We start from the raw sequence: 17,082 nt of genomic DNA on the forward strand, positions 1-17,082 counted from the left end.
AATTATTACTAATTATAAGCGGCAAATGATGAAGAGACTGGCAAATAAGTGCTGCATCTCTTTGAACCTAACCCTAACAGGATATGTTATTGTCTGTAAATAGTGTGGGTTATAGGTCAATATTCTTGAGTTTATGGGACGAAAAATCCAAGTTTTCAGGACAAAAAACCCCCTTGTCCGTGCCGGAGATCGACTAACTCGGGAACCGGTTGAAGAAAGTCTTAGGAAAAGTTCCTCCAGTCCGTAACTAGACTTGAACTTAAGTCTATCTTCAGTCGACCTTGCGTAGAAGATGTAAGCGTCACTTCCACTGAACTACACAGGCATAAAAAAAATCCTTAGCTCACCCACGATGCTGATGTATATAAGTTTACAACCCATTGTGGGTGGGAGACAAATAAATAATAATAATAATAATAATAATAATAATAATATACTGTAGTATAATTTTTATAATAATAACAATAATAATAATGTGAGCCTTCGTTGCTCAATTGGTATGGATGGGTCTTTTGGTTGGAAAGACCTGAGTTTGAAGCGCGTCTATAAGGTGAGGAATCTTTATCAGGTCATTTTAGTCAAATAGCAAATTAGCCGGTTTCATACGGATGGTTTTTCTCCCCCTCAAACAACCCCACGAATGAATATAGGCATACATACCTTAGGAGATGTAGCAGAGGAGTGACGTGTGATCTGCATTAATTCACCGTGACCCCTAATCAAACGAATATTGTCCCGAGGGACTAATGTGTTGAGGAATATAAATGATACTGTAAATGATAGTTCCTTTAGTTAGTAACTACTGGATAACTTTCCTCTATGTTAATCTCTCAGTTAAAGTTGTTTAAATTATGCGTAATTGCTGATATAATTGTGGCTGAATGTGTTTCGAGGATTCAGTAGTTAATAAACGAAAGGCGTATTGTGTTCATTGCAAAGCAAAATAAAAATTATTTCATTTTTGCAATGTAATAATCATGAAACGATAGGAATGTCCCAACTAGCAGATTACATTTTATTAATTTTTAGAAGAAAAACAAAACACTTTCTTCAAAATAAACGGATTTATTACAATACATGTATTATCTACAATAAAATTACTGAGAGATGATGCTTTAAACAGAAAGCTGCCATCTGCCATTCTGCTTTTATGCTCCGCCTTCTGCCATTTTCTTCGAACATCTTGAACGAAAATAGATACATTGTAGAAAGAAGTTGTACAGTTCATATTTAGAATCTTATTGCTAAATAAATAACAAATGTTATAACAGAAAATTCTCAGGATCGATATTTCTGTGCGCGTTAACTTTGCAAGAAAAATATTAAGCTTAAAAAACATTCAACTGATATGTTAGCGAAAAGTTTGAAATATTGTCAATTCTGTGCTACTGCAACAATATTAAAATACGAAGCACTAAAATTGAAAAATGTTAGCAATACATATGGTATTCGTGAGGCAATATTATTGAAATGTATTGATTAAAATAGGATTTTTTTCTGAAATCAGTAATAAAAGAAATTAAAATTTAGCTGCAAAAATGAAAGTTTATGGCTAAATTTTAAACAGAACTAGCAATGAAAATTAAATCATTAAATATGTCTGCTAGTTGCTTGCTGCATATGCTATGTTTGACAAAGTTGATGTAGAGTGAAATAAATGTTTTTTTGCGTACTTTGTTTATCACTATCCAAGTGTCTTTAATTTTTTCCGTTCTTTTATCTTATTATTGGAATATGTTTATTTCGGTGTCTTTTTGATTGAAGTTTGTTTCTGTATTCCGCTTTTTTTTTCTATAGGGAATTATATGGATTTTTTCCCCAGTTGTCTATAATCGTGTAGTAATGGTAGTGAATGAATCCTTGCTTGCTTGCTTTAATTTTTATTTATTTATTTCTTATTATTTGGCTTTCTTGCATACACAGGGCATCGATGACACCAAGATGCCCCTCGATGAAACTTTTGACTCCAGGTGGTATTTCTAGAATGATAATATATGTATGTCTTCCTGTCAGATTGTGTCATAAGATGACATGAAGTCTTTTAGATTTCGACTTCCACCATACTATCATCTGTAAAAATTTTGAATTGTTTTAATGTGGACAATATCGGAATTGGAGTTTTGTTTATCCGATGTAAAATAGCGGGCTGATAATTTTATTTTAATGGTTGCTGATATAAATCTGTCTTCTGCGAATTTAATAATAATAATGACATAAGCAATTTACTAACAGAATAGACTAAAATTCATTTGCATCCATTGTTAAGATTAAATTAGCACGGCATTCTGAAACGCTGCATTGTGAGGCCAGAACGTAAATGGGAACAGATGAAAACAAAAAAAAAAAAAAAAAAATCCAACAGATAATAATTAATATAATTAGATTTAGAGTAAAATTTAGCACTTTTTTGTACTTAATTCTATAAATCAGTTAAAGTTACATCCAGTGTAAAGGTTAGTTAGGTAGAGCACATTTTTGTATAGAGATCAAAGCAAAGTTTAAGAAAGGAAGATTTCATGAATTAATAATATTAAACTAAATTTTGCTACTCACTTTGGTTGCTGTTCAGCTTGCCCTAAGGTGTCTGGTAGAGTTTGATTTTTGGTTTCAGGCAAAAGCAATACCAAAAGGCTAGCAATTATCGATAAGCCTCCATAGATTCCAAGAGGGACGCTATTATGCGTTGCTTGACCCTGTATATTACGAGTAAAAAAAAAAAAAAAAAAAATCATGAAATGTTATACGTGCTCTCGTAAAACATTATCAATTTTTTTGAACTATAGAAACCCTTTTTTAATATTTGATCGTACTACATTGTTTTTTCAATAAATTATGCACCATCTATTCTATTATACAATTCGATTTAACTTGCATACTAACATTGCCCAAAAATGTTTTTTAAAAAAAGAAGGTCCTTGCTTCGTACCGTATTTTTAATGCAAAAATTGGTTGCATATAAGATTTACATTTTCTTCAAATCATACAATACTTACGATTTCTTTGGCAAAAGGCGATACTGCAGATCCAACAAGCCCAAACATGGCACTTGAGCCAAGTCCAACACTTCTCACCACGGTAGGATATATTTCGGCTGAATAGACATGTATGATTGCAAGAGCACAGCAGACGCACAGTTTTCCGACCATTGCCAGGGTCACCTTCAACCATGTAATATCTAAGGAAATAATAAAAAAATTCTCCTTGAATCACCAACAAAAAGAACTCTAATGAAGATTATTGTCGTAGATGTAATTTCAACAAATCTGAACCTCAAATAAATAAAAGACTTTTGCCGCTAGAAACTGAAATTAATTCTGTGAAACAATAAACACCTGCCGTTAACAGACATGTGTTGGACAAAATATTAATTAATGCGAACACGAGTATCAGCAAGCAGTGAAAGACACTGATATCCAAAATTGTGAAAACAAACCCATATTTATTTTATCGGGGCATATTTCATTATGAGATATGCCCCGATAAAATAAATATGGACCGAAAATAAAACACATTTTGCAGAATATGGCAATGTCTCTCATTCAGAATGTCAAATATCGTTAATAATAGCACAGGTGTAATTAACCAAGTAAGCGTGAAAACATTTTTGAAAAATAATTAATCTGTCTTGTTAACTTCGCCTTAACAAACTATAAATATAACAGATTAGGTTAGTACTCACCTCTTTGCAAAAGTACAGTAAGAACGCACACGGCTCCTCCTGCTAGCATCGTCCCAGTTAATGGCAGTCTGCGACCTGCATATTTGAGAATGATCATGGATAACAAGTATGATGGAAATTCAACAGCACCGGATACGAGAAAATTAACAAATGGGTCGCCACCGAGTTCGCTCGTGTTTAATGATAAGCCGTAGTATGTGAAGAAAATAACGAACCTAGAATCAAGAAAATATTGAGATTTTCAGCAATTATAGAAAGTCACGCACACACACACACACACACACACACACACACACACACACACACACACACACACACACACACACACACACACACACACACACACACACACACACACACACACACACACACACACACACACACACACAAATAAATCATTTTGGAACTCATTTTGGGGAACTCTTGTTCAGTATAGTATTTACCAATGATTACGGAAATAAATGCTGGAGTCATGAACACCTCATATACAGTGTAATAAGTCTGTATCTTAGATGGTAAAAACACGCATCACATCCTTATCATTCTCAGCCTCCAAACATTCAATGCCTTGTCGCTCTTGACGTTACTTGTCACTGCAGATCATCATAACTTTATATAAATCCCAAATTCGTCTACCCTAGAATGCTATTCTCGCAAGTGGAATGCCAAAAGGCTTTCTCAAAATCTGGGTTGTACAGCAAAGTGCAAATCGGTTAATAGGTACCCCCCCCTTCCCTTCTTACAAACTCACTATAGTCTTTATAACACAGATGATCTCTTTCTGCTTCTTCAAGCTACGGAGGTTGGAAAGATCTAGTTTCGAATCCTATCTAAGATGCGAAGAATCTTTAAATGGACTTTCGACTGAAGGTGACTTAGCTGGTCTCATATGGAGATCGTAAAGTTATTTTTTATCACGTAGAGTAGGCAAATGCAGCAGAAGAATACAAGCAGTTAACACACATAATACTTATTCAACTTTTTGTTATGGTTCTACATCCTAAATCGAGCTTTGACCTCATAGATTGATCTCATATCCTATACTTCCCAATTCAGTCCTTCGCCTTTCTGCTAAACTTACTGCAATGCGAGTGGCAGCTAAGTTCAACTTCAAACCCACTGAAGCAGCTTTTCTTCTTCTTTACTCACTTCAGCTCCTCCTCGCCTAATGGTTCCTAAATATTTGAATCTGCTGTTGTTCAAGAAAAACATCGGTATGTTTTTAAGTAGCCACACAAAATCAATGCACTATTGTACATTAGCATATATATGTCTGCTTAAGTAGTAATGTTGAAGTATTAATATTAAAAAATTATGAAACTCACTTAAATTTCTGAGAAAGCTAGTGAAAGCATTACACACTACAGTGAATTATATTTATTTTCATATAGTACTGGTGTGAATTGCCTGCGCTGGCCTCTGATAATTTCCATGACTATTGATCAGCAGAAGAAAGTTAAAGATGCGATTCTAATTACTAACTATAGGAACTTCTTCTAAGCCTTTTCTCATCCAACTTCTGAACTGATTTCCGTTTTGGTTGGAAAGACCTACTTTCGAATCCTGTTTAGACCAGTAACTAACTGTTGGTAAGACATTTGATAAATGTCTTACTGACATTAAGGTATTTATTAAATAAGGTTAAAATTTTCTGAATGAAACTTTGAATTATATTTCTTCTTTTCCAGAATCTCAATTTAAGAAATGGTCTGAGTATTATCGCACTGTCAGAAGTAAGGACTTAATAGCACTGTTCATGAGCCATCTCTTTATCTCACCAAGATTTCAATGGTTATTGTTCTTTTGTCCAGGTTTCCTAACCAGACAACTTCTTATTTTATTAAGCAACCGGTGCATGCGTTCGGATTGAATTGTAAACACAACCATCTCAGCTATTTGCCATTCTTTGATTTTTTTTTTAAATTTTTGTGTCTTTTTAGAGAGAGAGAGAGAGAGAGAGAGAGTAGGAAATAATTCTTTTGCTTTGTCTTGTGAAATAAATATTTTACTGTAATAATTAACCATTAATTAAGAAATTTATTGTCTTAATTTCTATTAATTGACTAAAATGTGATTGCGTAGTACCTCTTAATTTCCTTGGGAAATTAGAAAGAAAGAAACTGTGGTGTCAGAATCGAGTTTATAAACATTTAATACCTGAATGCAGTAATATACAAATTTCTGTTGTTATTTGCATAGTATTATCCTTGCAATATAAATTCATTCTATTAAAAATAAATAAATAAATTTTACCTCTGTGGAAAGACAGCAGTGTTTTGTGTATTGGATTCATACCCCACGTGCAGCATATAAAAATATTTTGAATTTAATTTATTGCATTTCAGACACGACATTTGATACCAGTGAAATTAGTTCTAGAAAGAGTTATTTAATGACTGACTAAATGTTTTTGACGCTTCTCCTTGAAGTTGTTTTAAAATTATTATTATTACTATTACTATTTCCATGGAGTGTAGAACTTGTCGTGGGAGACACACTCTACATATCAGGCCAGTTTATTGCATCATATATTTCTATTTACGCTTGATGCTTATCAATCTACTATAAAATTAACAGAATTCAGGGAGGATCATACAGCTCACCACAATGCTGTCATACGTTTACTGATGTATTCTCCACTCTCGCGATGACAGTATATTCTAACTGCCCACCTATCTCCACGAAAAAAATTAAAACATGCTTCCCACTTCTTTACTGACCGAGCTCTTATTTTAACTTCTATTACATAAATGACTTCTAGTTCCTCCTCCTTCCACAATATACTGAAACAAAAAATCTCCCCTGTATCTATCCTATAAACCCCTTTCAACAACTTATATGTCTCTATCATATTCTCCCTGCCTCATCATTCTGACTCTTCAACTTACTCTCTTAATCTTTCTTCATAGCCAACATTCCACAGATCTCAAATCTTACTTGCTGTGCTTTGACCTTTTTCGAAATTCTCCTTATTCACGAAACCAAAAAGACCAAATCCGCGCATGAAGTCCAAAGGCAGTCGAATCAAAGACCGCATTTGAACTTCAAATAAAATGCCACAGCCACTTTGTCGCGACTCACTGGTTTCTGGGATGAAATTCCCAGAAAAAAAGAAAGAAAAGTTTCCGGAATGAAATTTCCTGCTGCCTTCGTATGAGGCAGACTATTAGAACATGGACAAGAAACCCGATGAATGGATATTAACGTGTTGCGTATGGAAGAGTGTATTACGCAGGGTGCCACAGAATACTGCGCTCAGCCCTTCGCTATTTAATTTAACTATGCTCACAGCATCTTTTACCAAAGAGAAATATGTAGCTGTTTGCAGATTATGCAAAACTGGGGAGTTACGAAAAATAACTCTTATGTAGTATTACTCCAAATAGGTTTAGCATCTTTTGGGGGTTTGCAGAAGAGTTGGGATATCTGGTCCATGTCAGCACGTGTAAGGTTTTATACTTACACCAAGGAGATAGAAATCAGTGTACTACATAGATGGATATGCATTACAAGATGTGGAAGGGGCAAAGGTTTGAGGAATGGTAGCTAGACGAAGATAATAATAAGTATGTCACAAAAAGAATTGTGGCATCTTTATTATCTTCTTCTAGGCAGATGAAAGCAGCAGGGAAGTTCATCACAGAAACTTTTTTTCATTCCATAAAACAGGTAAACTGGCCAGAAGAACACAATGCAATTAAAATGAATAATACAGTGGATTCATAGCTTTAGTTTCTTCGGCTGTAATTCCAAACAACCCAACCCATGTACTATCAATCTCCATCACAAGTTAATTGAATACTAAATGGCTTGTGATGAAGATTAGCTTCTTGTGCTGAATTTTGTCAACTGATTTTACGAAATGAAGAAATAGTATACTTTAACTGTCGCCAGTATCTAGTAATGTCGTTAGTTTATTATAAATAATGATCAAATTAGCAAAACTATGCATTCGCTTAACAAATCATTGCTATCTTTTCGACAATCCCCTTCTCTCAGGAACCTAGTTTGGCACAATTTGCTTCTCCTACCGTTCGTTATCATTCCAGCATGACCGGCAGTTAGTCTTATCAGATATACGCAGAGATTGATCGGTAATTAATAGATACTTGAGGTTCAAACGTCCCTTGTGTAGCGGTACTACCTTCCTTTTTCGGCTCTACCGGAGTGTCATTGAACATCCAAGTCAGAGGCACAGTGAACTCAGCTCATTCCTTCAAATACATGGTAATACAACTTTCGATCCTACTCCAATATTTATACAAGGTTACTCAATATAGAAATTTCTTCGCATTCTTCTGACTACATATTATCTTCTTCTTCCACCATCTATCTGACTGCCCGCATATATCCATTTGCATGAAATACAAAGAACTCAGTAAAAAGTCTTCTATACATCTGAATCATTCAGTTTGCTGCCACCATCAGCAGTGGGCATTTTTTACTGGATGTATGATTGAAGGTCTTCTTTGAATGTTCTTATGCCCCCAGAGATTCTTCTTTTGCTGTTCCTCCTGAATTTCATTATTTCAACTACCATACATACTCGTGTATCCTCCTAACTGTCCTAATTCCTGAAGGAGAATCAGAAAACATTCCGATTCCTCGCCTTCAAGTGATCTTTTACCAAAGTCCAAGCATTTTTAATATACTTTTCTCCTTCTCAAGTAGTTCCTCATGCCAGCGTATATTCCCAAAACAATGTCTGTTACTCGGAGTTTTCTGCTCTGTAATTTTTTGAATTTAATTACTTCACAGGAAACAGGTCGCCTCCCATGTTAGTACAACATGGTTACTCTAACACTCAGGATCGTCAAGTCTCTTCTACCCGAGCAACTAAGGAGATTCATTTTTTCTACTATCAGCTATTTCTTCACCGCAGTCGATTTTCTCATAAGTCAAGTCCCTCATAATAATCAGCCATGTCTGTTTGCTGGAATATTTCAACCTCATCCGTTTCGATGTACCGTAGCTTGTACAATTATCCTAGCGAATATTCTATCCAATATACAAAATACTTTCACACCAAATACCTTAAATGCTATTATCCCTCTTTTCCATGTTTTTCTATTCTCAGCAGCTGCAATGCTCTGCTCTCATTTAAAAACTCTTTCCCCTCCTTTTTTTTTATTTCTTCTGTTCTGCTGAAATATCCTGTAATCAGCATATTCACACCAGTCACGTTGTCTGTCACCTGTCTCTCACTTACGCTAAATATTCTCTGCTAGATTATCTCAATTAACGCCACAATTTCCCTGGCTTGGCTTTGTTCCCAATTATCTCGATGCCAATTCATACATGCATGAAATGCTAGGCTTCAATGAACCGTACAATTTGTTCTTAACCATCAGTAACTCGTGCTGTAGTAACAAAACCTGACTTCCTCCAGGAATTATTATTTCCGTTACATGAAAGGAATCTGTACTAAGCCTTCACGGGCGAGCACCCTGTGCACAATTTCCTTTCTGACAAAATTCCAATCATGTAAGTTTATTGGAAGTGTAAAATGTCAGCTTTTCTGTACCAGTTGCACTTATAAGTTCATCGTCAGTTTACACCATATATTTTGATCTGTCAGATTCGGCTATGGTTACAAAATGTATGGGCGTAATGAGACCTAAAGCCCTCCACTGTGATCCTGATACCCTTTCGACTAGGATCAAAGACACCAAATATATCTATATGGAGCACCGCAGAATAATTAACATCGTCATCATCACTGTTACAGTGATGATGATGATGGTGTAAATCAGGTGTAAGAGTCGCGCGATTAGCAGGCACATCAAATGCTAAAAAGCTTATACCACTTGTACAGTAATAACTGAGCAGAAAGAATGGGTTTTGATGGCTCGAATAATTTTAAATTTATTATTATAAATTATAATGTATCTTAAAGAAATAAACGCAATTTTAAAGATAAACACTCACCAAATGAAATAAAGAGTAAGTGTTTTCTTTCTTAAACTCGGAGTCCTTATCAAGTCGATTATTGTCCCCTGCTTACATTTGCCTTCTGTCTCCACCTGGAAATTGGAAATAAAAATCAGTTGCATAATACTCTACCTGAACACCAAACTAGAAAAATGATATCGGTTCATTATTATTTCTTTAGTACCAACTTTAATTTACATTAGTTATCTAATATTTATTAATTGATATTACAAATCTGGATTTAAAAGTTCTTGGATTAATTTTTTTACTCTCTCAGCAGATATTAAGCGAACTGGGGCTGATTTAAAATTCAAATTCCTTCATTAAAATTCTATCGTTCGTACACTTTTTCACCTCAGATCTCTCTCTCTCTCTCTCTCTCTCTCCCCTTCCTAAGCTTAATTTTTTTTTTTTTTGAGAGTAGTACGTATATCACAACCTTCCTTAAAAACAACTCATTCTCTTTATTATAGTTAGCTATAATAACACAAAAAAGAGAGATTACATTAATTTTAAGTTAGTCAAAGAATTTCTTGATTCATTTGGAAGTAACAAGAACATGTCTATAATTGAAGCTATTCTGCTCTCCCTCCTTATATATGAAAGGAAATAACGCGACAATAAAACTTGAAATACGTTACGCTGACTTAATCTCATTGCAGTTTTAAAACATATAAAAATAAATTCGTTAATGCCGTTTCGTGTACCAAAAAGGAGAAGGCACAATCATTTTAGCCCTTAATTCCTTGGAAGTTAATAGACACCGTGTCTCTACCACTTACTATCGCTAATGTTGGGTGAATTACCAATGACCCATATAAAAGCTAATGCTCTTTTATTTAATTACCCTGATCAATGTTAATCCTAACCAGTATTTATTTGTATGTATTCGTGTGTGTGCTACAGATTCCTTTTTTTTTTTTTTTTTTTGTCAGCTAAAAACCTTAATTTCTTTCCTAAGGCAAATCCTATTCGCTTCCACCAAAGATCGATTAACTCTGCCATTGATTCAAAAGTCCTGGAAAAGTTCTAGAATTGAAGCCGTAATAGTCTCTTTTTTTCCCCTATATAAAATTAATGGAAGTTTTTAGGAGGCAATTCAAGTTTCTATTTGCATTTTTATTTTTATTTTTTATTTTAAGTATTTCAAGCAATTCCTTCCTGGCGCCATCTATCGTAAACAAGCAAAAGACAATGCAAACTTTCAAGTCGAGAATCGTATCTACAGTATGTCCGTCATTCATGGTGCTGCACAGATAAATTAAATCCTTTTATTTCTGATAACAAATCAATGAATAAATTTCATGATCAGATTATCACACTGAACAATGCCTTTTGCTAGCCTCGCAAAATTGTCTGCTTCTTTTTCTTTCACTATTAAGACTAGTTGCTTGAAGTGCTGCTGTTTTCAAGACTCTCTCATCATCTTCGCCATGTTCTTCCTTTGATTCGTTTCCCATTTGGTATCCAGTTCTTTACTTTCTTTGCCCATTTTTTATCTTGCATTCTTTCAGTATCATTTTTTATATTGTGTTTCTTTTTTTCTTTTTTGGATCCAGTTATATATTGGCTGTATTTTAAAATGCTGATAAGCATTTTTTTCTTTATGAACAATTTTTCTTAATGTTTTCATATCAGTGATTTCATTCATTTGTCTAATTTTATTTCTCTCTCTCTCTTTCTCTCTCTACCTGTGTGTGTGTGTGTGTGTGTGTGTGTGTGTGTGTGTGTGTGTGTGTGTGTGTGTGTGTGTGTGTGTGTGTGTGTGTGTGTGTGTGTGTGTGTGTGTGTGTGTGTGTGTGTGAGAGAGAGAGAGAGAGAGAGAGAGAGAGAGCACCTATTAGGCAGACTACCCTATTCTGCATACAATCACGAATACTTAGGGAAGTTTTAGGTGCATCACCTAAATGCGCGAATAATATTCTAAGGTTGGTATCATAAATATAAAGAAACAGAGTTCAGAATGAAATAGAATAAGTTTCTGGAGTCTGCGTTAGCTATGGATGTGATATATTTATACCAGGGTAAGCTAGATGTCAGACAGTAAAATAGATAGACACAGAGAGAGAGAAAGATGAAGTTATGGAAATTTTGCCCAACTGCCTTGGTGAAGGACCTGAAGGCTCAACTCCCACTTGAGTAGGAGGCAAATTTAGTGCATGAAGTCTGCTTTAGTCTGCTTTAGTCTTTTGGTGATTCTTTTACAGCTGTTACGGACTTTATGTAAGCCGAGTAAGATAAAGTTTTTATTTTTAGCTTTTAAATGAATGCTGAATTTGGCAAATTTAAAACAGCAAGGCTTGGATAAGGGCTGTGGGTTTGAGTAGAGTGGGGAATAAATGAACTCATTTAACAAGAATAATTTGCTATTTGATGGAAGCAAGTGATCAAATTGAGAGGATGATCTATAAAAAAAATGGATCATGGAGGACAAGGTTATGGTCAGAGTTGTCAAAGGGGGGGGGGGCTACTGTCAGAAGTGTATTTGAAGGGAGAGGGTTAAGAAAAAGTCCAAGATTGTTGGGAGAATAATGAGGATTCCCTTATAAGTTGATGGATGATTTGTGTTGGATCATTATTGAAAGCAAAATTTTTCATTTTATGGACCTTCAATTCTCCTAGAAAAATTATCTCACTGTTTATTAGCTTGTGTGTGACAGCTTTCAGATATATATAAAAAGATTAGTGTAGAATTAGGAGAATAGTAAAGGCAACAAATGAAAGCAACAAAATGAGGCAAAGAAAGTTGAGCCAAAGTAGAACATATAAACGAGATTCAAGATGGGTTAACCTTTTGGTAACAAAAAGCATATGTTCCATCCTTCTTATGGAAGGCAGTATGCATAATGTGGAAATCTGTGGTTGTAGAGGATCCAGTTGAAGTTCATTGATGAAAGAGAGAGTTCAGATGCCTGTAAGTAGTGGTGGTGCATGTCACGTATGTTAGTATTGAGACCTTGCGTGTTAATAAATTCGATGTGGAAGTTTTGTTTTGTCGCGGAATTTTGTTTTGTTCGATTTTTGGATGTATTTTTGTTGCTTTTTTGTATTTTTTTTTCTGTATTTTTTGTTGTATTTCGGATATTTTTTGAAATTTGTTTTTGTAACAGGTTTTATTTTAATAGCAGTAGCTCTAATTTTCCATACTAACTTTCATGCAGCAATCAGTCAGTATCAATGAGCTTTAAGGTCATAAAAGTGCTTGGAAGGAAACCCATCACGGAGTAATTTAAAAGTACCTGCAGGTGACATATCGTTATTAACTTAAAAAAGGGTCTCCGTTGAGTGAAAAAAAAAGTTGACAGAGGAGATATAAGACCCATGATTTAAAGGGGTCTTATGCATTTATTTATTTTAAAATAAATAAAACATTTATTTTAAAATCGACTCTATAGGGAATTATATAATTATAATATATATAATTATAATTATAATTACAATATATAATTGAGGGCTTTATTTCGTCATGTTGAGAACTATATCATCATCATATGTTACGCTCACGCGTAGACCTACACTTTTTACGTGTAGGCATTCTGAACGAAAATCCTACGGGGTTGGTTAATCCTTATTCCTGGAGGTATCCTATGACTGTAGCCTGTGAGTTCATAGGGCCGGTTTGCCTGCTTGCGGGATGAAAAACCCCAGATAAACTAGGGGAAAAAACCTCTGATGCCAACGCCGAAGACCGGCTAACTTGGCTATGGCAGATCCTTGAGCTCCTCACGTCGTCGACGGGAACCGAACCTAGGACACTCCTTCCCCAGGCATATGGTTGCGAAGAGCATTAAGAATATTATAAACAGTTTTAAGCAAACGATTAACAGCTTGGTGGCTGGTTTTTTTTATACCTTTTTCTTACTAGAGTGGTTTCAGATACTGTTCATTAGAAACAATACTTCTGTCTGAAGACTTCAATTATGGCGTTTCCAGTTTAAAATGAAGTTGGCGGAGTCTGTCGGATGGCTGGGGCTTGGCACAACCAAATCTCTGTTCTCATTCAAATCGAACGTGTTCGGATTTGATTTAAACTGATTATATTTAAATGAATTCATAGAATGAAGATTATTAAATAACATTTTAATTATGCTTGTTTGATTATTTGATTTATTGAATGGTGAGCTATCGGAAAACTTTCTTGATGAGACTTCGCATCTCTAGAAGCATCTCTCACTAACCTATCATCATTTGATACCCAGAATTGCTCTATATTTTTCTCTCAGAGGGACATAAATAATTGGTGCATTATTGGTGTTGGGAACTAGAATTACACTAGTGACCAAACTGATACATTAAGGAGTAATTCTAGTTCCCAACACCAATAATGCACCAATTATTTACGTCCCTGAAGAGCAATGAGTGCAACTGATCGGGTTTTTCAATATCGTATTGTATATCAAAATGCATTGTACATTTGTTGTAAAATCAATATATTTACCACTACGTTGTGAGTTTTTCTGAAATTTCAAGTCACAGTATACGAGAAAAGAATAACGAAATGCAAAATTGCCCACCTTGCAGATTTGAGTGTACATTTTCCTAATGGTTTCTTCCAGATTCTTAACGTTACGTCTGTTCATCTTGGCAGCAGCTGCTAATACAGTTTCAGCTTCTTGCAGCCTTTGTTGAGTAAGCAACCAACGTGGAGATTCCGATATAAACCTAAAACAGTATATGAGATTAATAAAATAAAGAAGAAAACTTGCAGAATATCAAAAATCATAAAATAAAATAAATAAAAGTCTTGGTGGTTCAGGCAACTAATAATCGTATTACGAGTGTGTCATTTATGTTAATTTTTTGCAAGGGTTTCAGAAGTAAAAATCGTGTCATCTTACAACATCATAATTTCATTTCATTTTCTGTAAGTGCTTTTAAGAAAAGCAAGCATATAAGCCAATTTTCCTGGATAAATTATTTTTAATGTATCGGTCGCTGTACATGTACAGCGACCCATACATTTCTATGCCGCTTTTCGAGGATTCATGAAACAAACAGAGGACGACCTCGTGCCACGAATATTTTATTGAGTCAAATGCAGGTAAAACTAGATCGCAGTTTTTAAGTTTTTAAAATGTCTAATAAAGATATATAAATAAATTATTAATTTTGATGAGTGGTTCTTAAGAAGCTGGAACAGATATTTTGAAATACTTACCACCACATAATTACCAGAGAGATAACTGCAGGGACCGAAATGGCTAGTTGAATATAAAACCAACTCCTTAAAATCCACGTAATTCCTGGCAGGATGATGTAGGCTGCACTTGACCCAATATACGGAGCCATGCCGAAAGCTGTTCTGTAGTCTGCGCTGACGATTTCGCTCACTATAAAATAAATGAAGTGCATAATGAAATACTCGACGTCACAAAACAGTAATAAAATATAGAACTCATTTTATCTTATACCAACTATCTTGATAGCAATTAAATATATTCATGGGTATATTATATTGATTATGATCACATTACGTGAACATATGCTTGATTTCACATTCTCACAGTCTGAATAGTAGAACCGAAATCTGGCCTTCATTGAAACGTTATTATTATTATTATTATTATTATTATTATTATTATTATTATTATGTGGGCTTCGGAACACATACGACATAAATGGAGTCTTTGCATCTAATTTCCCAATGAGTTGATTCAAATATAGTAATTTGTTTTATTCAAATAAAGATTAGTTAACCCTAAATTTTGCATTTGTCTGCGCATGGTTCAAGTCGATATGAATTGATCACGGCCCAGGCTGAAGATGTCAGTTACTTACTGTCAACAGGAAGTGATTATCTCATCACTTCAGTTTATTTTTTTCACTCAAAGTCTTTCATGCTAACATTCTATGCCTTTTGTGATTTCAATGATTCTCCCTTTTTTGAGCTAAAAACGCCTTTTACTAAGTCTTTTACATTTTGTTCATTTCGATCGAAAGTGGTGAAACGATTTCTGCTAACGTATTTGTTTAATGTTTCGGAAGTTAAATCAGTAGATGCCCGGAGAAAAATACAGAAACAAATGTAAGAAAGCTAAGCTATGTGTAAAAAAAGTAACCGAACAAAAGCCAATGGGAAGACCTGTTTATCACGAACGTGACAAAACTGCTCTGGAAAAAGTTTAAAATTGGAAAAAAAAAAACTACTGAAAAAGGAATCAGAAATGATAAAGGTGACATAAAAAGTACTTATTTTAAAAAGTTAAAATAAGTACATTCTAGATGTTGAAGTGAGTACGTTGGAAGATTGTTAAATGAGAAGTCATGGAACACGGGCGAAAATATCCATGAAAATAACCATGTCAGGGATGTCTCTCAGTACTTACGCTTAAACAAGCACTCAGATACCCCAAATATCGCAAGTAGAGTAAATAATATAAAAGATTTGCAATGGCTATACACTGCATTATTCAGAAGGCCAAAATAAAAATAAACTCCGTCTTAAGAAAAAAGACGTCTTAAGCTTGCGCGCGGCAATAATTGAGCTTTGCGTTATGTATCGAAGGCCGATGCTTGCTCGTCTAGTCAACGCTACCTTGGCTTGCTCGGTTGTAGGAGCTTCCAGGTCCTCGCAGCAGCACTGTCATTTCACGTCGTCTCACTCTGTTGCTTAAACACAGGCCATACGCAGTCAACGTAGCTCTAGCCAGTGAGCTTCAACCAGCCTTTACAATTGTGCGTGTTGCTTGGGAAAATTAAGTTACAACCAACTTTTTATGACGATGTTATTGACCAGTTCATAAAGAAGCAGGAGAAGAGGAAGACCAAGAATTAGATGGGTGGATGAGTTAAAGAAGCAACTGGAGTGCGCTTGGAGGTTCATCTGTCCCTGACCATGTTCTGAAAGACATGGTCAGGGACAGATGAACGTCTTTTATGTTTGTGTTAATGCTACAGATGCAAGTAAAGTGGATGTGAAAGTGAGTTTGGTTTGTATGCTGTACCTGGTTGTGATGTGGCTTTTTTCCTTTTTTTTTTGATGGGATGGATGGGTTTGTGAGAGAGATTAATTTTTGTCGTAGTGTTAATGTCATTGTTTGTAAGAGTCTTCATAAGTTTAATCATGACTAACTGAAAAGATATAGTGGGCGCGCGCAGGGCCGCGCCATGGGTAGTAGGAGGCATTCTTGTGCAAAACGTTTTTCTGCGCCCCCATAAAATAAGTTTCCATGAAACATTTTTGCAAAACATTTTACTTTGTTAACAGTACAAAACAGTTTATACGCATACATAAAAATAAATGTTATTTAACAGTAGTAGAACATTGTAATCACTGAAATTCATTAATAAGGAAATTTTAATAATAAAAATTTTCAAAAATGTTTATTCCCTAATATATAAATACAACACAATATATAAACACACACACACACACACACACACACACACACACATATATATATATATATATATAAACAAAATGACATTTATTTTAATATAAAAAGAAATATTACATAACAAAGATAATTTGG

At 34.7% G+C, this 17,082-nt stretch overlaps 1 protein-coding gene across 3 annotated transcripts in view; it reads right to left on the reverse strand.

Annotated features, from left to right (window-relative positions):
• Nucleotides 1-994: 994 nt before the first annotated feature.
• Nucleotides 995-17,082, reverse strand: part of LOC150095951 (organic cation transporter protein-like) — a 107,664-nt gene continuing 91,576 nt past the window's right edge. For all 3 annotated transcript variants that reach the window (XM_090409388.1, XM_090409389.1, XM_090409387.1), the window contains exons 5-11: nt 14,769-14,940; nt 14,125-14,272; nt 9,608-9,702; nt 3,680-3,894; nt 2,994-3,175; nt 2,554-2,693; nt 995-1,182 (exon numbers count right to left, since the gene is read on the reverse strand). In XM_090409388.1, coding sequence (XP_090265514.1) covers nt 1,149-1,182; nt 2,554-2,693; nt 2,994-3,175; nt 3,680-3,894; nt 9,608-9,702; nt 14,125-14,272; nt 14,769-14,940 — 986 coding nt within the window. In that variant the 3' untranslated portion in view covers nt 995-1,148. The remainder of the gene's footprint in view (nt 1,183-2,553; nt 2,694-2,993; nt 3,176-3,679; nt 3,895-9,607; nt 9,703-14,124; nt 14,273-14,768; nt 14,941-17,082) is intronic.

This window comes from Typopeltis vanoorti, chromosome 19 (assembly GCF_054136105.1).
Source record: "Typopeltis vanoorti isolate ZY-2024b chromosome 19, IOZ_Tvanoo_1.0, whole genome shotgun sequence".
Classification (NCBI taxonomy): Eukaryota; Metazoa; Arthropoda; class Arachnida; order Uropygi; family Thelyphonidae; genus Typopeltis; species Typopeltis vanoorti.